Here is a 26319-nt window from a genome sequence, read left to right as displayed (position 1 = left end):
TGTGGTCAGCTACAATATGTATAATCTAATACTTTCATGTTTAAGTAATTCATTTAACTTCATTTGCCTACGCAGTTTACTTCTGCATTTTAAGAAGGCCAGATTTATTTCTGATATGAAATTGCTGTGTATTAGCATTATGCAATAGTAAGCAACTGCTCACCAGCGAAAGCTGTTTTTGCTTGTGAATGAGTGTTTTCTGTCATATATGATATATGTCATCTCTCAAAGTTTTGTTGTGGTGGTTTTGTTTTTTTTTGTTTGTTTGTTTTGTTTTTGTTTGTTTTTGGTTTTTTAATGAAAGACAGTTCTTAAATCTAAAATATGAACTTGTAACTTAAATAGTCCCGCAGCTACCCGTACACCAAGGATTTTACCAGAGTGAATTCTGTCTCAGTTCACCTCAGCCCCTTTTCATGTTTCCACAATACTACAGATATAAAACTACAGTCTTCATAAAGTACAGTGTTTAAGAGACTGATGCACAAACTAAAAGGAGAAATGAATGTGTCCATTAGCTTAAAAAAACCCACCACAGATCCCCCTCCCAAACCCCTTTGGCTTACAGAGCTCTGGTTTTATGCCTTGAAGAATATGGGATTTCTGTTGTCATAACCATTTACAGAACTACCAGAAATGAGGTGCTCAATAAGTAACTTTCATATTTGAATAAAGTGTTTGTGAAACTGTAGATACAGTGTTTAAAGTATGAGTACAATAGGCTCAACTGAGACTTTGATTAAATATCATATAAAGTAAACTACATATGCCTGCATAGAATAGTAGATATTTTTTCAAAGTAGCTTCAAATGGTTCTGTTAAGTATACGAATGTTCTGATGATTATCTTTTTAATTAAAATGAGAAATCTTTGTTTAAAGTGGCATTCTTTTTTACGGCCTGTTACAGTCTCTGTAACAATCATTTCTTAAGTCTGAACGTTTTTAATTCCAGAAATCCATTTATATAAAACTATGTTTAGACTTAATTAAGGAACGATTCTTACAAAGCTTGTAAATAGCCAGGAAAAAAGGGACAGAAAATAAAACTGACATTCACACTTAACAGAATGATTGTTACAAGGTATGTAATATGCTATAAAAATACAATAAAGCCCTTTTATAAGAGTTCATATTTTTTGTTCCTCATTTTGAAAGGTATTTAAGAAAAATATCAAAGCTCTATGAAGCAACATCTGTTTTCCTGAATGGACTAGAGACAACTTCCGTTCTGGTTAATTAGCAGTGCTTGGAGCTGTACCTGACCTGTTTGGGATCCCATCTAAGATGGTTTGGGATGCAATAGCATGATATTTAATGAAGTTTCACTTTCTCTTTTTTTTCTGAATGAATCAAGTTGCAGAACTTCATTTAATTTCCTGGCATGTGAACAGGAAGATGCTGGCACTAGTGCTTTTCATGAGTGTCTTTCTTCCTTTTCATCCTCAAATTGCTGTTTTCCTTTTTTTTTTTTTTTCTTTTGTTTTGTGGGTGACATGATTCTAGGAGTCCCGATGGCCTTCCAGTTTCACAGGAGAATCAAAACCTTTTGGTTGTCTTTTAAAATGTATCTGTGGGTGTGGGTTTTTTTTTAGTGATGGGTTTTGTTTTGTTTTTCTTAATGAAACATCCCCCTGAAGTTCCTTAATTTTTATATCCGCCTTTATGTAGGAGATTCCACATAACGAGCAAGTAATCTATTAAGGAATAGTCAGCTTAATTGGAGGCTGAAGGGTGACAGACTTGAAATCTCTTTTTTTCCCCTTCTCTCTTACGTGTGTATATGGAACAGATGGACAAAGGTTTATAAATTAAAAGTGATTCTGTTTGCACTGAACCTGTATGTAGGAGTCCTATTTTAAGACCTAGGACTTGTTAGGTATTGTTTTTAAAGTCTGGTTTGAGAACCTTGTAGTCTTCCTAATAACATATTGATGTTGTGGTCATTGTGGCAGATAATCCTGGATATCCAAACCAAGGGTGGCATGAAAGCAATGAAAATAATTCTGTAAACCAGTTGAATAGGAGAGAGTTGCCTCTTAAATGGAGGGTTGAAAATCTTGCTTGAATATTAAACGTATGCTTAATAATTTTTTTCCAATAGAACTGAAATGACATCTTGTTAGTTTGAGGATTTGTTGGGACTAGTACATTGTACAGGAAGTGTGTTGTTTTGTTCTACCCCAAACTTTATGCTGTAGATTTGTCTGCTCTTGGTGCAGGCCTCTGGTACTTCAGTAACTTCACCTTCACTTCATTGGTAATGTTTCATTTCAGCCACTTTGCTCCATTAAATGTATGCAATTAGAAAAGCAAATGGCAAATTTGCTGTCGCATCATTGCAGTATTTAGTTTCATAGACTTAAAAAGCAGAATTTGTTGTTCTGTGCTCTCTGCAATGCAATATATACTATAAACATCAGAGAGAATAGGCTGACCTTAATATTTGCTTCCCAGACTAAATCGCCGCCTTGCAGCAGTTATTTCCCACTGAATAAAAAGTTTAATTTCACGCCCTGATTAGTGCTAGTATGTGCAGGTGGATATTTATTTTATGCAGCTAAACTAATCTGCCTTGGCAAATTATTTGCCAGTCAGCAGAGCTATAATTTCTCATGAGTATTTGGTACTAAATTATCATTCTCATTAGTAAAGATGAAACAGGCTGTTCTAACCACAAAGTTTGGTTAGGCAAAGGGTTTCCTCAATAATCATAGAATCATAGAATAGTTAGGGTTGGAAAGGACCTTAAGATCATCAAGTTCCAACCCGACTGCCATGGGCAGGGATGCCTCACACTAAACTATGTCACCTAAGTCTCTGTCCAACCTGGCCTTGAACGCTGCCAGGGATGGAGCATTCACAACTTCCCTGGGCAACCTATTCCAGTGCCTCACCACCCTTACAGTAAAGAACTTCGTCCTTATATCCAATCTAAACTTCCCCTGTTTAAGTTTTACTGCTTGTCCTATCACAACAGTCCGTAATGAAGAATGCCTCTGCAGCATCCTTACAGGCCCCCTTCAGATACTGGAAGGCTGCTCTGAGGTCTCCATGCAGCCTTCTCTTTTCCAGGCTGAACAGCCCCAACTTTCTCAGCCTGGATCTCCAGCCCCCTGATCATCCTCGTGGCCCTCCTCTGGACTTGTTCCAACAGTTCCATGTCCTTTTTATGTTGAGGACACCAGAACTGCACACAACACTCCAGGTGAGGTCTCACAAGAGCAGAGTAGAGGGGCAGGATCACCTCCTTCAACCTGCTGGTCACGCTCCTTTTGGTGCAGCCCAGGATACGGTTGGCTTTCTGGGCTGCGAGCGCACACTGAAGCTGGCTCATGTTCATTTTCTCATCAACCAACACCCCCAAGTCCTTCTCCGCAGGGCTGTTCTGAATCTCTTCTCTGCCCAACCTGTAGCTGTGCCTGGGATTGCTCTGACCCAGGTGCAGGGCCTTGCACTTGGCGTGGTTAAACTTCATGAGGTTGGCATCAGCCCACCTCACAAGCGTGTCAAGGTCCCTCTGGATGGCATCCCTTCCCTCCAGGGTATCAACTGAACCACACAGCTTGGTGTCATCAGCAAACTTGCTGAGGGCGCGCTCAATCCCACTGTCCATGTCAGTGACGAAGATGTGGAACAAGACTGGTTCCAACACTGATCCCTGAGAGACAGCACTCATTACTGGCCTCCGTCTGGACATGGAGCCATTGACCACGGCTCTTTGCATGTGGCCATCCAGCCAGTTCTTTATCCACTGAGTGGTCTATCCATCAGATTGATGTCTCTCCAATTTAGAAACAAGGTTGTCGTGTGGAACAGTGTCAGATGCTTTGTACAAGTCCGGGTAGATGACATCAACTGCTCTGCCCCTGTCCATCAGTTCTGTAGCCCCATCATAGAAGGCCACCAAATTGGTCAGGCAGGACCCTTAGTGAAGCCATGCTGGCTGTCAGCAAGCACCTTGTTTTTCATGTGCCTTAGCATGCCTTCCAGGAGAATCTGCTCTAAGATTTTGCCAGGCACAGAGGTGAGACTGACTGGTCTGTAATTCCCCAGGTCATCCATTTTCCCCTTCTTGAAAATGGGGGTTATATTTCCCTTTTTCCAGTCATCAGGAACTTCACCTGACTGCCATGATTTTTGAATCATTATTTGGATCATTATTGGAAGATACAAGATATACACAGTAGCCGCGATGTTCTCAACATCCTATAGTGGTGTGTAATGTGGAAAGAGGTAACGAAGACTTCAGAGGAGGAAAGTAAGGTTACTCTGTGGCTATGTATTATCTCCAGAGGTAAGATAGGAATGTGCAGTGTTTGGAGATCACCTCTCTAAGAGGTGCTTAATGAAGGAAAAATGAAATGGTGAATACTCTTTGGAGTATTTCAGTAGCCAACCAGGCTCTGATCTCTGGGCCATAAATGAGATGAAAATACGAAGTTACATTGTTTTCTTTTTTATTTTCAGTGTTAGCAGCTGCTGAGGTAGGGGAAATAATGACTTGAGTGTAGGAGTTAGATGGCAAAGGAAACTTCATGCTCTGGACTCATTTAAAATTCACTTCAAGATCTGAAAACATTTGAAGTGGGGATCAGAAAGTATTTCTTGACATACAAACATTGACTGGTTATGCTTGTCAAATGGTGTTCATCCACTGTTTTGTTTTCTTTGAGTTTTACTGTGCTGGTAGTTTGTATCCTAAAACTTGCTACTGAAAAGTACTTATTTTCTACTACAAGGAGAGTCATACCTGGGAATTATGTATTTTCATTGAAAATTGAGTGAAAGGATTCCACTGACACTCTTTCATCTGTATAGATGCATTTCTTGTCACATTCATTTTCTCAGTGGTTGCTGCAGTACTTAGGGTGTAAGTGATCAATCACGTGTAAGACCAGCATAACCAGCAAACTTGATTTTGTTGTATGAAAATTTTCATGCTAAATTCAACAATGCAGATGGAATGAGTTGTTTTCTCACTTCCTTGTCTGCTTACATTATCTCATCTCTAATCTCCATGTGTGCTGCAGAGATCTGTGTAGTATTTAAGCATTCTCAGTAGCAAACTTAACTAGTGTGTCTAATAGTAAGTATTTTCTTCAGTCTTCCTCATTTTTCCCCATTCTACAATTCAGGAGATGCCCAACAAGGCGTATTACTTATATATTTGAAGTGATTTTGCACAGAAGGGTCGAATGCAGTGTGTTTAGCTGTGGAAACTGAAAATGAGTTGTAGCATTGCTGAGTCCAGTGGCTGCAGCTAAGTAGTAAGTGCTTAAAATACTATTAATAAGCAATCAGACATGAAGTTGTTTTCTTGACAGGATGCTGAGTAGTGCTGAGAAAAACTTCGTGATCTCCCAGAAACTGTGGAAAATAAACATCCTGGGAGTTGCATTAAGTATGTCCTGCTGGTTAAACAACAATGTTTTATGATGGCTCTTGATCTGTGGTCTTGAGGAGCTCTGGTGTTGGACAAATACTACCCCTGCTTTGCAGAAAGAGAAAGCTGAAGCTCAGAAAGTTGCCTGGGGTCATGGACTGGAGGAATTTGTGTAGGGTCATAGGTTACACTGATGATAAAAGGCAGAATAAAAAGAAATCAGTTCTTCTAATAGCTAGCCTTGTGCTTCTGACCATGTTTTGGTTAATTTTACAATTGGCTAGCCACCTGTTAAGATAACACATTTTATCATTAAACAAAATTAATTTAAAAAATGGCTTGAAACTGTCTGATTTTAATGGGATCTGAATATTCTGTTTTAATCTGCCTCATGAGGCTTGTCTTTCTTCTGGGAAGTACATTGTTACATCATTAAAATATCATCCCCTACTGAGAGAGAAATCGGTCCCATTCACTAAATGGCAATGCTGAAACAGTGACAAGTATTTCTAAAAACTGCATTAAAATTCATTTTTTTTTCTTTCATCTGCAAGTTCTGTGGTTCCATTAACCAATGGGTGCTCAGCCTGCTTGCAGCTGCGTGTGTACAACCAAATTTGTTAGCTGTGGTGGCAGAAGGCTTGAGAAGCAGCAATGAAGACTTTTGGTTTTAAATTATTTCACTTTTCCACAGTGATTTTGTTTGGAAACAAACGATTTATCACAATTTTTCGCTCTCTGGCTGTTTCTAGTTCTCCTCTGTACTAAGAATTGAGAAACATCCAATTTAATTTTCCCTCCCCCCTACTGTTGAAACAGGGTCTGTGCATTCATCTCAATGAGAGCAGCAGGATGGAGAGAATGAGGAAGAATAGGAAAGCTCAGCAAGGGGTCTTTCCCGTTGTCTTGAGCAAAGGACAGAAGTGTTTACAGACTGTGAGCAGGAGCCATGCAACCTCTTGGCAGAATCCACTGGAGTAACCAGTTTGGACTAACAGAAGCAAAGAGCCTTAGTGCTGGTTTAATTTCCCTCATCCCATGATAAGAAGGGAAATGTTGCAGGGATATGCTGGGAAGGAATGAAGAACTTAAGTGTGGTTGTATATTAGCAAGACAGTAATGAGTGTACTTCTAACTGTAGTTTAGATGACCCGTCTTTTCCAGAACCACCTTTTTCAGGAGCAAAAGACATTTGAAGAAGATTGTAGAAAGGGACTTTGGGTAATAGCAGCCAGTGCAGAGCTCTGGTGTGCTTTTTCCATCAGCTGGGTTTGTGCCTACATGTGGATTCTTTTGGTTTGTTCACCGGAGTCTTCCCTCTTGGATGTTTCCAACTAAGGACATAGTTATTCTTGAGTTTTTTTTTCCAAATATAGGAGGATGGATTAAATACTTGGGAGGAAGGTGGTGGCTGTCTTTGCTTGAATACAAAGCAGGGCTAGACTGTATTCTGACTAGAAAAGGTTTCCAGGCTTGCCCAAACAGCAACCAAAAGAGTCTTTGTTTCAGAGAAAAATGGTCTACCATGGAAGTCTGTCATACAGTATAGTCACTGTCCCTCTCTATACACATCATTTGTAATTTATTGTGAGACCGATGCAGAATGGAGCAGTGTTTATGTGGGAGTTGCTTTTAGTTTATGGATAGCTGGCCTTGAATTCTGTCTATTAGGAAGATGCTGGCGATTCTCCAGAGGGGTTGTTCATTGGGTCTACTTAGTGCCCTTTCTTCTTCATGTGCCAAAACTCTCAGCGGGATTGGGAAATGCAGCCAGCTATCATTCATCTCCTGCAAATTAGAACAATGAGAAGTGGGTGTAGTCTCAATAAACTATGGATCAATCTTGTTTTAGAAGATGGGTCTTGGAAGCATCACAGCAGTTTTCTGAAGAAATCCAAACAACATTAACACTCTTTTCAAATGTGACAAAAGGCGTTTTCTGTTGCTGAAAGGTTCCGAAGAACAAAAATGTATTTTCCTTGTTAATTTTCTTTATGTAACTTTTTTCCTTTCTTTTGTTCTTTTGACTGGGATGACTGCAGTGAAGTGTGTAGCTCTTGTACTTAGTCACAGCTATTGTTTATTAGCAATCATAAGTGTCCTGTGAGTTTTTTTTCTAACAGGAAGATATTCCTATATATCCTATCTCACTGACCTTGAAATAAGACCTTATGCAGAGGCATAAACCAATACAGAGCCTGTCAGTGAGAAGAAACGTCTCTTCATGGATTTGGAGCATGGGTTCAAGTCTGATGTTGGCAGACAGTGTTCTCTCTAGTCCCTTTTGCAAGCTACTCAAAGGAGTTCTTGAGTGGAATTTTATTTGCCATGCCATTGTAGAGCTATTCCAAATTTGACTGCTTTGAAAGCTAGGATCCTCATTCTTGTTTCCCAGTTTAACTACATTCATGGCTAATTCATTCTCATTTGTTCTTGTGCCAATGTGGTCCTTGAGCTTAAACAGCTTTCCCCTGTGTTCATCTGCATGTATTTGTGGAGAGCAATTCTATTCTCCTCTGAGCTGGATCTGGTCAGGCTAAACCAGCATTTTTTTATTTTTATTTTCTTCCCATAATAAGACATCTCCTGTAACTTCTGATCATCTTAGCAGAGCTTTCTGAACAGCTGCAGAATTTGATTGGTCTCCCAGAAGATTCTAGGAGAAGTTTTGTTGGTTCCTTGTACAAAAGCAGTAATCCCAATTTCTCTCTTCTGGGATTTTTTCCACTTTATACAATATTCTGTAGTAGTGTTTGTCATCTTCATGGCTGCATCTTAGTAGCAAACCATCGTCAACGAAAGAGTAACATATCCCAGGGCCTCTTCCTCTCTCTTCAGTTACTGGGTTCCTAGTTTATGTTGGATATAATGTTACTTTTTAATATATGCGTATCTTGTGTTGGTTCTGTTCCCCACACCTTCAAGGGGCTGTGTCCTATGTATTTATGATGTCTCTGAACTTCAGCCAATTTCATTATCACATTGGTAATTCTTGATTTTTTTTTTTTTTTTTTGCTATTAGAGTATTTTAACATTAATTTCAAGATTAATAATAGATTTCAACAAAGATCAATCTCTGTGCATCTTGCTAGTTCCTTTTTTTTACAGTGTCCTATGATCCTTTACCCTTTTTTGTTTCTTATCCTTCTTACAACTCTGGTATTAATCCTAATCCTCTCCATTTTAACTAGTAACTTCCTACATGGCATCTATCAAATCGTAGCTACTTCTAATTTGTCTGGACTTCAGTGATCTTCTTAAAGAAGAAGATTGGGTTAGTTTAGCACTAATTCTGATTTGTTCTAAATCGGGAGTAGATTTACTTAAACATCCCATGGTGACTGCTTGATTTTGGCAATAGTTACCAGGACTTGGTCTCAGTAGGTTTCCTTTTTTTGGAGACAGGATATGCTGTTTGTCTGTTTGTGTTATGTTTTTTGACATTTTTTTTTTTCCTTTGTAAGGATTGGGCTGGCCAGTCATTTCTGCAACATTTTGCACTTACTCTGGTTAGTCTTCTTACAGATACCTGTTCTGCATGGGGATGCTACCAGAGGCTGCCAGTTAAGTGTCTTCAGCTGCTTCTGTTGTCCCCACTTCATTCTTGGGACAGCAGATTTCTTTGGTACTTCTAGTTTTAAAGAGGGATTTCCTCTAGTTAAGCTAAGTAAAGGAATATTTGCATCTTGCATGTTGCATGGAGTTGAGAACTATCATAGAGCTGAACTCAGTACAGTGCATTTAGATCAGGAAGAGATTTACTATGTCTTGGTAAGTACTTGAGGCAATTAGTTATGGAATCCAAATTACTTATGATGGGTGAATAGGTCCCACATTTTAATTGTAGTGCAGTGCTTTTTGAGGGAAATAACTTAGGATAGAATGGCCATTCGTGCAAAAAGGAAGTTTTTTGGTTACTTTATTGAACAGAAAATGTTTGGCTTGAGTGCTGGAGTCAGTTCAGAAGATGAAAGCTCACTAGCCAAGCAGAAAATGTTGAGATTGAATGTGGGAGTCTGCTCCTGAAGGCATTTCCATTTCTTTAGGAAAAAATAAACCAGTGTTTCTCTTACAAATTTGTCTGCTTAATGTGTGAATTGCAGATTTCCTTCCAGGATGATTGGCATGGATTTGTAACCCATCCCTTCTGTACGCTTTTTTGTCTGCTCCCTAAAACTCAGCAGGAGATAAGGAAGAGGAAAGTTAGTGCTGAAGGTTCTTTTGCTGATTACAGAGATCGTAGTTTTCCAAACTTCTTAATTTTGTTCACCTTGGCTGAATTTTTTCTTTTCTCAAGTACATAATTCTCCATTCCTGATATTCTGAATCTCAGTGAAAAATTAGAGTCCAGGTGAGCTTTCAGACTTTTCTGTGTACTTACAAAAAAAGAGACAAGATACTTAAAAGTCATCAGCTGCGTTTTATTGATCTCTAGACAAATTTCCAGCTTCTGTTGTATACATAATGCTTGCACGATAAATGCCAGTGTCCTTGTAGGATACTTACCTGGCACAAGTTTAGACAGTAGCATGAGAAACACAGCTTCTTTCTTCTTGGCCACAGATCTTGCAGTCTTGAGGAAGGCTGAATATAGGACTTGAATTTCAGACTTAAAATGTCAAGTGGTTGTGAAATTAAGCATGTTTTTACTTATGGGCACAAAGAGGATCTCTTTATGCTGCTGTGGTAAGCGTGTTTGCAGAACTTGCTGTTACTTTGAAGATTAATGGAGTGTTGTTACAGATCTCCTTTTGGTTTTGAATACTGTATCTTAGTGTTCTTGTGAGCCCTTAAGAAGTTATCCAGGCATTTCATGTTATGAAAGTAGTTTTCCTGGTAACTGCTGCTCTTGGAGGATCTAAAAACTTGTGTCTTTTTATCTGTCAAGGTGTATAAATAGGCATTCTCCAGTGGGAGTTGGTTTTGAGCAGATCTCAGTCAACATAGTCTAAACAGATTCACTAAAGAGCTAGAGTAGCCATGCTCACCACATGCAGTGATTCACTGCAGGCAGTCAGAGCCTACTATTTGAGAGCACTGTGTCCTTCTGAAGGAGTTGGTATCACACCGAGATCCGACAGTCAACGGGCTCAGTGTTTGTTCATTCCATCTACAAAATCTCACCAAGGGCACACTTAAAATATTGTCAGCTTAGGGTTTTAGAATTGGAGAGCTTGTGGGTTTTTCTCCTAATAATATGAGTTTGAAATCCTGTCTTTGGTTTTGTTGAATTATTAGAATCCACAGATCTAACTGAGACTTATTTTGAGTGTTGCTTTGGGCAGTGGACTAAGGTGTCTGTTTAGGCCATATATTCTATAGTAGGAATGCAATTTATTGTTGTAATGCATACAAACTCATTAACAAGTTCTAGGCCACAGGGGATATTTTCCATTGCAGTGGAAGTCATCTCAACTGGACAATCTTCAGTGCAACTGGCCATGCCTTCCCATGTCAGTGACTGACAGATCTAATTCTGCCTTTGTAGCCGAGAGCCTGTTAGTTAATGGAGTCGTGAATATTGTTACTCAGAGGCAACCTTCAGAGTATTAAAAGGCATTATTCCTGTTCTTCACTTGATATTTATCAAACAAGGTGTTATAGCTAATGAATGCAGTGTTATCTTCAAATAAATACTGTGTGTAGATCATAACTTAAAAGGGCTGAACATACAAGTAGCTTCATTATTGCTGTGCAGTGACAGAGAGATGGGTTTAGTTTGCCTGTTTAAATCGTATGTGATGGAAACCCAGAGTGAATGTCCTCTCTGAGGGAAAAGGAAGGAAGCATTATGGGTTATATGATCGGATTCATAAGCTCCTTAGTACGTATATATTTCATACAGCTCTCAACTTGTTTTTCCCCCCATTTTTTCTTACATGAAAGCTGCTGAAATGGTGAAGCAGCAGTACTGCCTTGCAAGTACCAGAGTAGGTTTCCTTTTATAATTATCATTCTTGTCGTATTTATCCTTTCTTATGGAAGTGAAGATGCAGATATTTAAGAACCCTTCTTGCACAAAAAAGCCCAATTTCCGCTCAGTACTTAATTAGCACTTGTTTATGACACGGCATCTGATTTGATTTTCAAAACAAATTGCACAGTAAAGAGGCTGATATTTAAACTGTATAGTAACCACAGCTCCAGCTGTGACTCAAATATTGTAAGCCTTCAGGGGTTGTGTTTAGGCTTGGAATATAGGAACTCAGGCCTGTAATTAAATGTCCTCTAAAAATCAGCCTTTGTAGGGAAGGGAAAGAGGGTACCACTGAATTTTAAATTACTGACTTCTCAGAAATCATTCTGTTGTTCGGGGCCTTGCTAGGAACTGCAGAAATCAAATGGATTAAGAATGGAAGAAGCGATTACTAAAGGAAAAAAGGCAGGGGTTGCAGAAAAAAAAGATGAGCAAAGTAAGCTACTCTGGCTCATGGGTTTATAGACAACTGCAATGTATATAATTTTAATGTGTGGGTAATATATAAATTATAAGTTCTGTGGCCACCAAAAAGGCTACAGAGAAAGTAGGCATTTTATACAGATTAAAATTGCGTTTCAGAACTGTGAATAAGTTGCTGATGGTTGTGGAATAAGCCATCTGGGCTGATGGAAGGCTCATTTTTAAAACAAGTCCTCAATAAGAAACGTGGATGTCTTGGAATAGGAAGGAGACAGGGTTATATTACAAATTAGTCACTCACCTAGATACAAACTTGGAATATTCACAAAATGGCATGATAGAAATTAGCCGTTAGAATGCTTTCAGAGTTACTTTTTGAGAAAAGCAAACACTGTCATGGCTATTGAAAAAGAGAGGAAAATTACCCGATAAGCCTAACTTCCAGTCATGGAAAATGCTGGAGCAGATGCTAAGAGAAAATACTATGCTTATAAATGATATTGAACCATGAGCATAAATGGTGTGTGCTCATGAAAGTACAAAAATGAGTAGATGTTGCTGGGCAATTAATTGTATTGCTGATAGAATTGCTTTGAATGGATCATAATTGTGGAGATTTTAGTGTTGATTGATAAAATACTACAGCTTTCAAACAAGGCAGTTGTCTGTGTCTGACATCTTTTACAGGCTGGAGGAAGAGGGGCAATATTTTGTTTATTAAATTGTCAAGCATATATCAGTTCCTCTTCTGTCATTTTGAGGTTGTGTCTGCTGTCATTCAGGTACTGAAATTCACACCATTTTAACCAGATGTACTCACTTAATTACCTGTCTGTGCTGAAGAATGTATTCCTGGGGTCATTCACAGTGTGCCCAGGAGAGCCACAGGAGTTCAGAATCTAGGAAATTGGCTATAAAAGTTTAGCCAATAGTGAATCTCTGAGATTTTAATTAAATTACACTTTTCTATCAGTGCTTGTGTTTGATGTGTATGGGGGCTCACTTGTGCAAATATCCCACTTTAACAGTGTAAGTAACAATATGTGGGTAGTGACGTACCATATACTAGTAAAATTTACTTCTATATAGCTTATTTTCTCTTAGGTGAGGGTAGATTTATCAAATGTAGAGGAGATACTTGAAAGGATTTTGCAAATATGGTGCTGAGGGATATGATGAGTCTTAGCTTCTCCTATTTGTGTATTTAACTTGTCAGCACTGAAAAATAAATTGAGTTTACAGTAGCTGCTGATCTGCTGAAACTCCTGATTGCTTTTATTGCTAATACTCAGCCAACTTTATGTTGAATTCACAAAGTATTGTATGGGTAAGAGTTGTCTAAATAGAAATACAGTGTTAACTTTGATACTGGGGACAATCCTGCATGAGTGAAATCCTGTTGATGATAATAGATCTATTAATACACTTACATATTCGCAGGACCAGGGTCTCCAAAGTAAGTGGTTTAAATCAGTGACTTAAATCAATTACTCAAACTGCTCTGGACTGATGGGCTTTACAAATGTTAAGCAGCCTGTGGGTTCTACGAGAAAGCTTGACTGTTATCCTTTAATTTGTAGGTTAGGTACCAGAAACAGAAAGTAATGAAGCAGTTTTTCACAATTTGTTGTATGATCCTGGGCAGATACAAGACTGGTATTCAGGTCTCTTTACTCCTGACACTGCGATTTCAAAAGGTCATTCTTTCTGCTTGTTTATGAAGGCTTTTTTTTCTTCCTGTCCTCCCCCTCCTTGATAGGTATACTGTACTGTGCTGTGCTACTTTGGAAAAGCAAATGAAGCACTTGAGCCAGGAGTAAAATGTGGGGTTCTATAGTGTTCTTGCCAGATACGTAGCACTTCATATAGTTTCTTCCATTTTCAAAGCACAAAGAAATGTCAGCAGTTCCTCTCAGCAAACCTGTGAGGTGGGTTAAATGAGTGTTGTCCTCATTTTACAGTAGTAGAGAGACTAACCATCCATGAAGTTAGTGCTGAAGTAAGGATTAGGTCTCGAAGCACGATACTTCTAGCTGTGTGAGAAGTCCCCTAAAACATAGTTTGTTAATGTGTTAAGCATTGCAAGTCCAAACTCAGCAGGTGAATGCAGTAACCAGATATACTTGACTTTAATTTATCAGCACAATGGTGGTTATTAAAATTCACATTTAACTGAGATTACTGGCTAGGACACCAGGGCATAATCTTAGTACTGCTTGGAAAGATTTAGGAGGATTTAAATTCAAACTGGAGGGAAGCAAAAATAACTAATGTTCAAAGTATATTGTAAAATCCTGTATTTGTACTTCTCTTTAGAGGCAAAATTTTAGTCTGTTCTAGCCCTTTATTTTCAAATTCCAAGGCTGGACTAGCTCCCCCCTATAGCTGTAGGGGTTAGTCATTCAGTGGTGATAAATTTTTCCTCTGCAACCAATTGTGGTGTTTAGTGTTACAAATCCAAGGCAGACAGAGTCTATACACACTAAATATTGTGCTGACCCAAGAACAAATGGGGGTAAACTCACCTTGAATAGAGCCATTCTGAAAATGAGGAGTGGTAGGGGCACACCTCTGTGTGGAGGGGAAGTACAGTAAATTAAGAAAGGGATTATGAAATAGTTTCCAGGAGTAAAAAAAGATCTCTGGACTTGGTGCCTACTGATGTCCTGGGTGGTCCTGTGGCTTAGATGTGATTTTCTAAGCATCTCCAAATTTTTCTGGGAACAGTTGAATCCACTTGACTGAGCGAATATCTTTGAACTGCAAATGAATGTCATTTGTGAATGGCAGTGTTTCATTTTTTCTTGTTCCATGCTTTTTTCTAGCTGTAAGTTACGCTATGTGTGTTACGTGCTTCCAGAGCATTTGGATGTCTTGCCTTTTCTTCAACTCGATAAAGCATGAAAACAGTAAATGGGGAGGAAATTATATTTGTCTTATCAGTTTGAGGCATAATTTATGTCTGTGTGTGAGTGTAGCTTCCTGTTACCCCAGTATTAAGGCTGCACCTCTGCAGGGATTTTCCTTAATCTTTTCATGTTGTCCAATGTCTGGTCTGCTGTGTTGAGGATGGTGACTGTGAAAACACTCTCATAGCTTGGCTACTGCTGTTTTGACACCATTTAGCTTTATGTAGTGGCAAAAGCATTAATGACCATTAGTCTTTGCTACTGCACCCACCACAGAGGCTGTGCTTATCCAAGTGCATTTGTGAGGAAATCTTAAAAATTCTTGTATATACAGAGTTTAAAATGGTGGAAATTGTAAAAATGGTGGTGGCATTATTAAAAAAATGTTCTTAAAGCAGCTGATATCAGAGGAGAAAACAAGAAGTAATCTGGGGACGAAACCTTCATACATGGCTTAAAAATCTGCGTTGTTTAAAATGCTCCAGGGTTTAGATTTAGGTTAGTTAGGTCCCAGTGTAAAAGGAGCTCTCTCTTTATGTCTATTCTCTCCTAGCCCCGAATACACATGCCAAAAGATGGATTCCAACTTATATCTTCTGGATACCAAGCATGGCTAAAGCAGGTTGGACTGTATTATTGTTATTCATCTCATGTGAGGGGCCGTGTTGGACACCTGTGCTTGTCTCATTAGTGAAGTACATAAATGAGGGTGTAATGAAGTTATGGTGCCATGCTAGCTGATACCACTCATAGCCATCACTGTTCTGTGTTTATGCATGCTGTGTTTGTATAACATTTTCTCACCAGTCATATGAATGTGCACTACCTGTAAATAAAAAGTTCAAAATGCAGTCACCTGAAAATGGAAAGGGTCAGAGTCTGAAAACAAATCTGCAACAACAGCTGGAATTACAGAATTAAAATGGGCCTTCGTACACAAAGCTGCGTGATGGTGGTGGTGCTGGTAATAATGTGGAGGCCACTGGGTTAAAACTCAAGAGAATTGCATCTAGCATCTAATTCAGATCTGCCTGGGTGAAACAAGTATGGACACTTAACTCACATCACATAACAATTGTGCAGTTTGACATGGTCTGACACTGTGGGGAGTCCCCACTCAGAAGTGGCCTAGTGCTATATTACTCTGGCTATTATTAAAGGCCAGGCTTTAGTTGTCTCAGCAGTCTGCCTCCAGCAATTGCTGTCAGCTTTTCACTTTTGTGAGTGAAAAATCTCCCTTCAGAAAAAAATAGCTTAATTTACAAATTGCCTTTACAAATCTCTTCTGTCGTGATGTTACATGTATGATGAATCCTGAGGCCTTGAGAATATGCAACTTAAAGTTGCTGTTTTTATAGAAAGCCAGAATGATTGTGTTGTTATGGCAACAAAACCTGGAAGTATGAAAACAGCACAGATAAGCTGCATCCTGTTGTCGTGGCAACTGGAGTTGTGAAATGACGAAACATGGTGGTGAAGGCATCTGTGGTACTAAGAGCCCAACAGAAACAAAGAGCCAAATTGCTTGAGTGGGGTGGGAGAGAGTGAAAAACTGCAGCAGCAAAACTCCTCAAAACATGAGAGTTTTATTGCAGGTGCTAACAGGATGCCTTTGATCATCTCCAGTTGTGTCTCACTATCTTATGTGTAGTAAGTAGTAACTTGTTTGTGCAAGTTGCTTACTGTTGTCAACTTAAATTAACTTGGGTGGAACTGGGAAGAGAGTGAATACCTATTGGATAATAGGTGTTGGGTCCTGTGTTATGTCTGCAAACAATTTCTTTGGATGAGTGATGTGTTGCAAAGGTGAAGCATGCTTTGAAGCTTCTCTCTGAGAGACCATTTCTCTCTCTTTCCAAGTCCACACTAGTGAGGGTCAGCTGGGACATTGAAATGGATGCTTTCCTGTCTTAAACTTTGTTGAGCTGGAGGCAAGATGTCTCAGAGGGATCTCAACTCTGCAGTTATTGTCTCACAGAGCTCAAGTTTGTTGACCTATGGGGCATGGCATCAGTTTCTGTTTCTTATGTGATAGGTTGGGAGAACAATAGGAGGAGCATTATGTGGCTGTTCTGTTATTACCAATGCTCTGATGCAGGTGGGATGTATGTTTTTTTTTTTAACTGAAAAATACTGGGGGGGACCACACACCAAACCAAACCCAAAAATGCTCAGTCACTGAATTTTCCAAGGAGACTTTCACATCATTCAACCTCAAATAACAGAACTCGTACTCATCTTTTTCCTTGTGGCTGCTTTACTTTTAATTTTTAGTTTTGGTTCTAAAGTCTTTAGCTTAAATCTTCTTACTCCTTGATCCAAGGAAAAGTTATAAACCTGAGCTTGTGTCATCAGCAAGTGCTGTCATGGAAATAGCTTTGCTAATCCAATTTCAGTGCTGTGATTTCACCACAGGAAGTAGATGAGTAAGGGGATTGATGCAAAGGGTGGAAACTTTTGATCAAGAGGGCTCTCCTGAGAAGCAGGGAAGTTACATTTCTTTTTTTTGATGTGAGACTGATTTGCTGTGGGATATATACCAAAGGTCCTACCTGTAGGATTCTTTAAAACTGCATTTTGGAAAGAAAGACACTTTTGATGTGTTTAAAGGCAGTAATTTACACATGCATCCTGATGGAATGCTGTCTGTGCATCACGTTTATCCTCCTGATGTCTGTGTTTTTAAACAGGACCCTAACATAATGATTTTTTATCTCAGCATAGCTGAGTATTGATCTGCTGCTGCCTGACATACAGGGTGTGGGAAGTATCCCAGTAACACATTGTATTAATGTGCGCTAAAAGCAATTTGTATTACAGATGAGATGGAGGAAGATGGAGTTCTGCAAGACTGGACACATACTATAAATACCCATAAACCTGCCGATTTTAGCTAAAAACAGTGCTGGCTGGATTTGAATATTTTCAGCCTACTTAAACTGGAGATAATCATTGAGCACTACCTGAGCATGGGTCGCCCACACTGATGCCATTACTAGGTTTTTATATTTAATATTGCTGTGCTGCAGTGTGTTGTATTCCTATGTGGGCTAGAGGAAATAGAATGCCAATGGCCAGAAATACATGTTGCTCTAAGAACTGCATTTTAAGTAACCTGCAAAGCTCTCTTTAATCCAGCTGTTTCCTGTGAGTTCATCTTTTACAAAAAGGCAAATAACTACAGTTCATTTATTAAGCCTCGATCTTCATTTAAGCCTTTCTTCAAATGGCAGCATTGTGCTGCTAGCAGTCTGTAACATCCTGTCACCTAGATGCTGACCCTTTGAAGATAAGCTGCAGTTGACTTCTGAGGAGTGGGAGGGGGACAGTGTTTGTGTATAAATATGATTAATAGACATGACATTCCAATTCCTATATTGTATTGACACCTATGATTTAAGCCAAACAGAAATTGGACAGAAGAACCTAATTAGCTGAAACACTTACAAAACATTATTTTGATTACATAAATAGGAAGTTAAAAGTATTATTTTAGGTGGTTTGTGAAACATGGCAATTCAGAATTAAAGCTAATTCTTCCCGTTCGCATACCGTTGTGAGCAAGTACACATCACATAGGGTATGTAATATAATTCACTCATCTGAGCCTCTCTGCCTCCCACTGGCTTTTGGAGTAGAATCTTTAAAGCCAAGTTATAAACCTGTAAGTGTGTTTTATGCTGGAAATTCTTGATGCTACCTTTGCTAGATTGGTACCAGCAAAGGCCAGTATAATCAAAACAAGGCACTTCAGATATTAATGGTCTGCACTTCATTCAAGTCAGCTGGAAAAGAGAGTATAAAACCAGGACTGTGGTAAAAACAGGATTCTTCAACTAGAATTGCACTCCCCTAGGAGAAAAATGCAATGATTCTGGAAATACTTTGGTTTTGCAATTTTGTCATTTAGCATCTCCTCCTTAATTCTAAACCATATATATTCTATTTCCAGTGGATCCATATGCTTTTTAAAATTCAGTACTAATTTCTTCAGTGGAAAGTAGGAATAAGCTTGCTTTCTGCAGTTTATTATTAATACTTGGCACTCACACAGTGCTTTGAGAACACAAAGTCCTATGCAGACATATCAGTTATCCGTGAAACACTTTTGTGTGGTAGGTGCATCTCATAACAATAATCCTGAGAGACTGTATGGAATTAAATAAAACTAGAGATGAGGGAAAAGCTAATGAAACCTCCATTTCATCTCTTGACCAACGTAGGTTTGTTATCCACAGTTTGTTTGATGAAAATCGAGACCAGAGTTGTAGAAATGTCCCAACTGAAGAGGTTTCAAACCATTTCTTAGAGTAGGATTACATATATTTTTTAAGCCTCATAGTTGTCCAGGTTCAGTGATGGTTAGGCAGTTGGTATATTGCTCTTTCTGCTTTTTATTGTAAAGGTGTTGATTCACCATTCTCTCATAATTGAGAACACAGCCTCTGAGGTCTCTCTCAGGCGGGGTAGTTCTGTTATCCTTACTGTGCAGATGCAGAACTGAGATGCTGTGTTACTCTGCTTAAACTCATGCAGAATGCCTGTGTCAAATAATTAGGTTTATCTCTTATGACATAATAAGATCCTAAATTGTTCAGAATTCCTACAAAATCAGGCTTTGGACATGATGGATCTTAATGACAGCTGTGTTTTCTTGTTTGTGAAAGAATCTAATGCTCTTGGTCTTGTGACATCTCTGTCTAGCCTGCAGATAGTTTCATGGTTTAGACCTTGGTAAGATTGTTTTTAGTAAGTTTGGGTAGGGCTTGCTTTTAACAACATTGTCTTTGGTATTGCTTAAAGCAGCACACACAAGTCTCTGCATGTTATCCTTCCTAAAGAAGGGAGTGGCATCTGAATCTTAAAGCTCCACAGGTGCACTGGTTTAGATTTATCAGCTTCATGGATTAGAGAGCTGTAATTACTAAAACATTACTATTGTCTAGTTCAGGTATGTTCTACGCAAATTCCCTCAAGCACTTGGCATTTGAGGATCTTGTACACCATATAGATGGGAAGTTGGCCCCTTACTGGTGCATGTAATTTCTGTTGATCTGGAATCTGGGAGGCTGAACTCCACTAACCACTCTTCGGGGAAAACGTTTCTTCACAAACATTTACCTAAAAGCTGTGATTTGATACTCCCAGATCCCACTCAGGTAAGAAATTGTTTGGATAATATGAATATGTAAACCCTTTTCTATGTCCCTTATCTTTGATATTTCAGAGTAGTTAGTGAACTGGAATCTCTTGTAAAAAGTTACTGTAAGCTAGGGAGTTACTAGAAGATTAGAGAAGAGTTTGCAAATATGTACGTTAAGGAAAATTTACTGAGCAATTACATGAGAAGTGGGAGGCTGAAGGAAAAGGAATCATTAACAGCAGTTTGAGCTGTATGTGCACAGCAAAGCTTGCAGAATGTAGTAACCCCCTGAGAAATAGGGTGAAGGGGAAAACCACTGCACTGAGGTCAGTGATCTGTACTGCGGTGAGAAGTCCAGAAACTCCTATGTTTGGAATCTGGGAAGAGTGTTACAATTGAACCCTGGTAGCATGGCTCAGCCTCTGATTTGTGAGAGCTGATTGTTTTAAGGACAGATCCTATAGTTGCCCCAGTATCGCGTTCTCACCTTTCCATAAGTGAGATACTGGGTTGCTTGATTTGCGATTTGTGAAAATACTGGAAGGGTCTTTAATAGCATAGCTCAATTACTTCTGTTATAGCAAAACAGGAGCACACGCCACTTGTAATCATCCCCATACAAGCTTATGGAAAGGTGACCAAAATGTCTGAACGTAACAGAAGCTGAGAAATTGTGAGAAGCATTGGTTATGACAGCAACTGTGTGGCCTGGGGTTGAAGGAGGTATAAATTTTAACTCTATGGGTTTGAGCCTTTTTTTTTTTTTTTTTTTCTTAATTAAGACTTAACAGCTTTTAACATTTTTCAAATGAAAACAGACAAAAAAACTTTTGGAGAAAATTATAAAAGTATTAATTTGCTCTGAGCCATAGAATCATAGAATAGTTAGGGTTGGAAAGGACCTTAAGATCATCTAGTTCCAACCCCCCTGCCGTGGGCAGGGGCACCTTACGCTGAATCATCTGAGTCTCTTTGGTAAGTTCATAATTAGGCAGGATTTTTTTTTATTGTTTTAAATGGGTATTCTTGTCTCCCAGGTATATAACTGCTCCATAACTGGTTAATCTGTATTCCTATGTTAGGGGGTTTAAAGGCATATTATTTACACAATTCACTGAAATGGCTCCTTTGAAAGGTGGGTGGCTCTCTCATGTAATTATGTATGTAGTATGCCTTGTATCCACTTTTGGGGGGGTTGGAGAAAAGCGAAAAAACCCAAAGCCCCACAAAAACCTACTAGAGAAATTACCATTCCATTTTTGCAGGGGTTTTTGAAGTCGTATCATATACACCTTTTTCTCAGATAAGAAGCCTATATAATCAAGTGTAACCTAAGCTAAAAAAATGTGTGTCAGGTTTTTTAATTGTGAAAGTACACAAGATGCACTGGGAATTTATTTTCTTTTTATATACCTATATCATACATATATATATAAAAAAAAAACTATTTCAGGTATATATAAACCCGAGGAGAGCAGCTCTCTGAACAGTAGAGGTAAAAAATAAGATATGCCTTCTCATTTTTATATGTATGTGAGAGGTTGAAAGGATGAAAATTGGACCAAAGAAAGGAACCAAAATTACGTATTAGAAATTGTTACTAAGTTTCATGAGACCAACAGTTGGAATGTAAATAGCAGCTGCCTTATCTGATACAAGGTTTCATGCAAGGTACTGCATTCTGTGGTGACAGGAATAGTGCACACTGGAAACAATGTGAAAGTGATGTGTGTTACATTTTTGGCATTGGCTTAGTTAAATACCTTGCCGAATAAAAGCTTAAGAGGAGCTGAGTGGTATTAAAAAGTGTAGAGGTTTGTTCTTCCATTTGTTGTGTTATAATATAAAAATAAATGTGAATATTAGGAATTCTAGTAACATCTGAGCATATGTTTAAAATATAGTAAAGGATCAAAATTCCCGAGGCACATTTCCTGGTAATTAGGTTTTAGAGAGCATGCAGGAAATGGTACTGTGAAAGAGACTTTCAGGGAGAATTCTACTTGCCAGCAATCCCACATTCACTTTCTGAAGTGATGAAAAAAAGAGGTGGGAAAAGACCTGTCTCTTATCAAGCTCAGATCTGGTGTATATAGTTTTAAGACTCTTCAGAGCATCCCTTATGTTTTATCTGCTTCAGTTTGGGTGGTAGAATTTCTAGCACTTCTTTTTCCCTCTTATCCTGTTTTTTTGTAACAGTTACAATTTGTTTTTGTTTTAATTTCTAAAACCTTATCCAGTTCCCTGGCTTCTGATCAGCTGGATCAGAAAAAGCCTCATTTTTCTTAGTTGTTAAACTCTTCAGCTCTTGTCAATGTGTGTCATATTCTATTTATGCTCCTTAAGGAAGATATTGTGTGAACAGGATCTGAATTCCCATCTCCCAAGAGTAGCAGAAATTGTTATTGGTTTACTTTTAAAGTTCAACTGCATAAAGCACTGGGCACTGTACTGGAGGGGAAGTAATTCTGAAGTAGAAAAGGATTGAAATAGATGTGGTTAGAAGCCTAAATTAGTATTATGTACAGTTGGCCAAAAACCAGCCCTTTTAAGAAAAATGGGTTTCCTTTTTGGCTTTGCCACTAGCTTGTGAAGATGTGCAAAAATACATTAGGTTGCCTGTAAATCAAAGGTGTTTTAGGCATACATGTTATCATACAGTTGAGGGTAGGGTTCAGGCAGGGATAACAGGTTATTACATTATGTTTCATTACATTATTATTCATTATGTTAAAATGCACCCCAGTTAAAGACAGTCATTCTGTACTACTGTCTAATTTCTCAAAAGTGTTTATAAAGAAAATATCCTGAAACTATTTGATTTTTTCCTTTGTTGCTCTTGTTTTAAGGTGAGTTTGTATTTTCACACCTGTGCACTATAGTTGCAAATTGTAGTAGTCTAAGGACTTTTGTTTTTTCTCCGTGTAGAGCCACTTAGTTTTACAGGACAAGGTGATATATTTCTGACCTGTAACACAATTTACTAAAACTGTGTTAGTTACTCCTAGTATATTGTATTTGGTGAAGGACTAGAAGAGAACAAATTTGATAGAAGTCAAAAAAACCCAACCCAGTCTCAAATGGTGATGTGTAATCTTGTAATGCAATAGCAAATAAAATAAATAACCAATTTTTAGCACTGGCAAAAATTTAGCCATTGAGTGTGTATTGAGATTTGTCTTTAGGACATCAGATAATTGGAAGAGAGGGTAGGCTATTAGAGGCAGAACATCTGATGTAGTCAAAATGTTCTTGCAAGATAGTTACAAGAATAATTGAATAGGTTAAAATACGGTTTCTCTTCAGCTCGTGGTTACTGCCCCCTCAGCTCAGGCAGTGAATGCTTCTAGCCTATTTTAATTCAAAGTAAGGCAAGACCATTTTAATCATCAGTGGAGCAGCTGGTACTGGCCTCTGTCAGGAGGAGGATGCTGGTCTTGTTTGAAACTGTGTTCCTCTGTTTCTTTAATGGGAAAATACATTTCAGAGATCAGAGAATGGGACTTAAAAATTAGTTGGGAAAAGAAATTGTGTTTTTTTTTGTTTGTTTTTTTTTCCAAATAATTCCCTATCTTATGCCATTCAATGTATGTTGAGGATGCTTAGCTTATATAAATGAAAAGCTTTTGTCTCTGGGTCCTAAAGTTGTGCAGACATCTGAAGTGTTAATGCAATGGGGAGCCAGGAAGGTAGAGAGACTGCTGCATCCTGGCCCAGTACTTAGCAAGCAGTATCAGCATTCCCGCTTGGCTGTAGTCCAAATGCTGTGCCTCTGTATCTTTGTTTTGAAGAATCAATGTAGATTGACTTGAGTTCAGGGGAGGATTTTGTCAGTCAGCTTTCAAGTAGGAACATTGAGGCCAGTCCCTTGTTTGTGGAGCTGACAGGACAAAAGTGAGTGTTTGACACGAGGCTTGCTCAGTGGATGGGGATAGAGGCTGTTGAGATTTTTCAGAGATCAGGCTGTAAATGAAGTTGTTCTGCTGGGTCACTCATCTGATTTACACACAAGCTGTTTCTATTGAAGCACCTGGGGCCTTTTGTTCATGCTTCTGAATAAGCCTCTTTCAGTCACCAACAGTAATTTAGCATCTCTGCTTCCTTCAATAGGTAAAAGGCAAGTACAGGAATGACATTTTCTCCTACACTGTGTGCAGCTTTACACTTATTTTTCAAGATAGGTAACAGAACTGTATCAGTAGTATAAATTTATTATATACTGGAGCTGATTCAGAAGTCATCTAAGGTGTTGGCAATTTTTGACTGCATACTTCCTAATTCTGGAATAATTCTAAGCAGCGGGAGTGCTTGGGTGAGTAATGATATCCTCTGTAGGTACAGAGAGTTCTGCAGGGTAGACTTCCTATGTTTCCCTTTGTTATCATGGCAATTTTAGAGGAAGACATTGCATTAACTTGTAAATGCCCTAGCACAATGCAGTGCCCTACCTGCAGCTTGTAGTGACTCTGATTTGTGCCATAATCTCACATAAACATTGAGGCAGTGTACACTTGTCTTTCCAACTGAGAGAGTGGGCCCCATTCTTCTGCCTCTGTATCTTTCTGTGGTCAGTGCAAATATTTAAAGTAACTTCTTTTATCTTGTCAATCAAACTTAATGACAGTCAGTTCTTTGAGTTCATTATCACAGCATGAAAACTTGAGCCAGCACAAGGGACGAGAAAGCTTGACAACAGGGAATAAATGATTGTGGCAAAGCTTTGATAAGTCTGGTTGGGGAAAAAAAGGTCATCCCATATTTATTTTGTGTTAAGTTAAAAGTTCAGGATGGGTAGTGGTAAACAGCTGGTGCTTACCTAGTGAATTTGCTCTGCACCACGAGAAGTACCATATTGTAGTTAATCTTCCTTGTGACTGTGATGTTCTTGGAAAGTAACAACTTTGATTTAAGTAAATTTATCCAATTGGGGAAGTGTTTCATCGTAGGTGTCCACTTAACATATATATGTATTTATATATATTTAAGGCTGACTGTCACAACAGCTTCTAATTGCTGCAGTGATACAAATTACATTGGAAAGAAAAGATTGCTGGCATTTGGAAGTTTTTTTTATGTGGGAGTGTTTGTTTTCTGGGAGGTTAGGATGACAGACAAGGAAGTAAAGGCTCAGATTTATGTTGCTTGGTATACTTGTTGCTTGTTGTCTATTTTATTTTTGTCTTCAGAAGGGGCATTATCTACAAGCTCATGTGACATAATACTGTGAAATACTGAAGCTCTTGAGATTCAATATCTTTATAAAGTGAAGAGGGTTTTCTTTTGTGGTTTTTTTTGTTTTTTTTTTTTTTTTAATGAAAATTAGGTGAGGAATTTACTCCAAGGTATCAGAAACTTTTAATAAGAACATTTGTATAGCCTGTGTTCCCCGGTAATCTTTTAATATTCTTTATGGAACAACAGTGTGAATTGTAACAAAGTACAGCAAAGAACGTGGTGATAGACAGGGTTAATCTCTCTGTGGCTCTCTGCACAGTACCAGATTATGGATGTTAGTGATAACCTTTCTGTTAATTCAAGGATGGGTTATGTTACTCTTACATACTAATTTAGTGCAAGATTGTGTAAGGTTTTCTAGCCCTCGTAAGAGCAGCAAGAAACGGTGGCTCAAAAGGCAGCTGTCACTTCATCCCCATTCCAGCTGCTCATTCTGCTCAGATTTCTTTCCATCCTCCCTTAAAAAAAAAGGGGGGGGGGAGGGAGAGAATTACAAAAAAGAATAATATGAGGGTTAGAAATCTCTAGCATCTAATTTATCACATCCTACAGTTTTCACAGCTATTTGCCAATTTAAAATATCCTTGCTTTTTTTTTTTCTGCCTTGCCAGTAATTAGAGAAATGCAGCAGTGCTTATGGCATCAAAAACTGTGGCTGGTGAAAGCAATTGCTATCATAATGCATCCCTAAATTTAATAGTAGTGGTGTAAAATGAACAGGCAACTCGTTGTATTTCAGGGGTAATGGCTTTAACTATCAAAATGGCTAGTATTTTCCTTGATTGGCTGCTTCTGGCTCCTTTATTTGTGTTTGGAGGAACCGAATTGATTTATTGTAATAACTGTATTTTATTTAACAAATAACAAGCCAAGCAGAAACATGAAACTCCTATAAAGTGTCACCAATTTCCCATTCACATTGGACTGCAGGTTTTTCCTTTTATTCCGTTTACACACAAACCCCAAACTTTTTCTTTCCCTGCCAGTATTACACTTAAAGTTGCCATTTCCTGTTCTGCTTCCCTTGCAAAACTGCTTGCTTTGTGTCGTGCCCGGAGCATGGCTGTGCATGGAGAAGAGGTCTGATTAATTGGAAAGAAACTTTTGTTAATGGAAGAACATTGAACATTATGGAAGAACATAATGGTGTAGAAAATTGGTTAAAAAAAATACTTTCTTGATCCATAATGCCTTTTTCTTGCTACCATGACACATGTAAAGCTTCTCTCGAGGAAAAGACTCATCAGC

General features: G+C 38.5%; 1 protein-coding gene across 13 annotated transcripts in view; it reads left to right on the top strand.

The window, feature by feature from the left end:
- The window catches only part of BTRC (beta-transducin repeat containing E3 ubiquitin protein ligase), a 116983-nt gene that overhangs the window by 2839 nt on the left and 87825 nt on the right, over nt 1-26319 (top strand). For 6 of the 13 annotated variants that reach the window (XR_008973737.1, XM_057421108.1, XM_057421107.1 and 3 more), the window contains exon 2: nt 15247-15315. The exons of the other annotated variants lie outside the window; for them this stretch is intronic. Coding sequence is in view for 5 of the 6 variants with exons in the window: in XM_057421108.1 (XP_057277091.1) it covers nt 15247-15315 (69 nt within the window). In the remaining variant the exon portion in view is untranslated. The remainder of the gene's footprint in view (nt 1-15246; nt 15316-26319) is intronic. 13 annotated transcript variants of the gene reach the window in all.

Source organism: Pezoporus wallicus, unplaced genomic scaffold (genome assembly GCF_028554395.1).
Source record: "Pezoporus wallicus isolate ANWC-B61680 ecotype Strahan unplaced genomic scaffold, APGP_CSIRO_Pwel_v1 contig_3365, whole genome shotgun sequence".
NCBI lineage: Eukaryota > Metazoa > Chordata > Aves > Psittaciformes > Psittacidae > Pezoporus > Pezoporus wallicus.
This window is presented reverse-complemented; position numbering and strand designations above follow the sequence as displayed.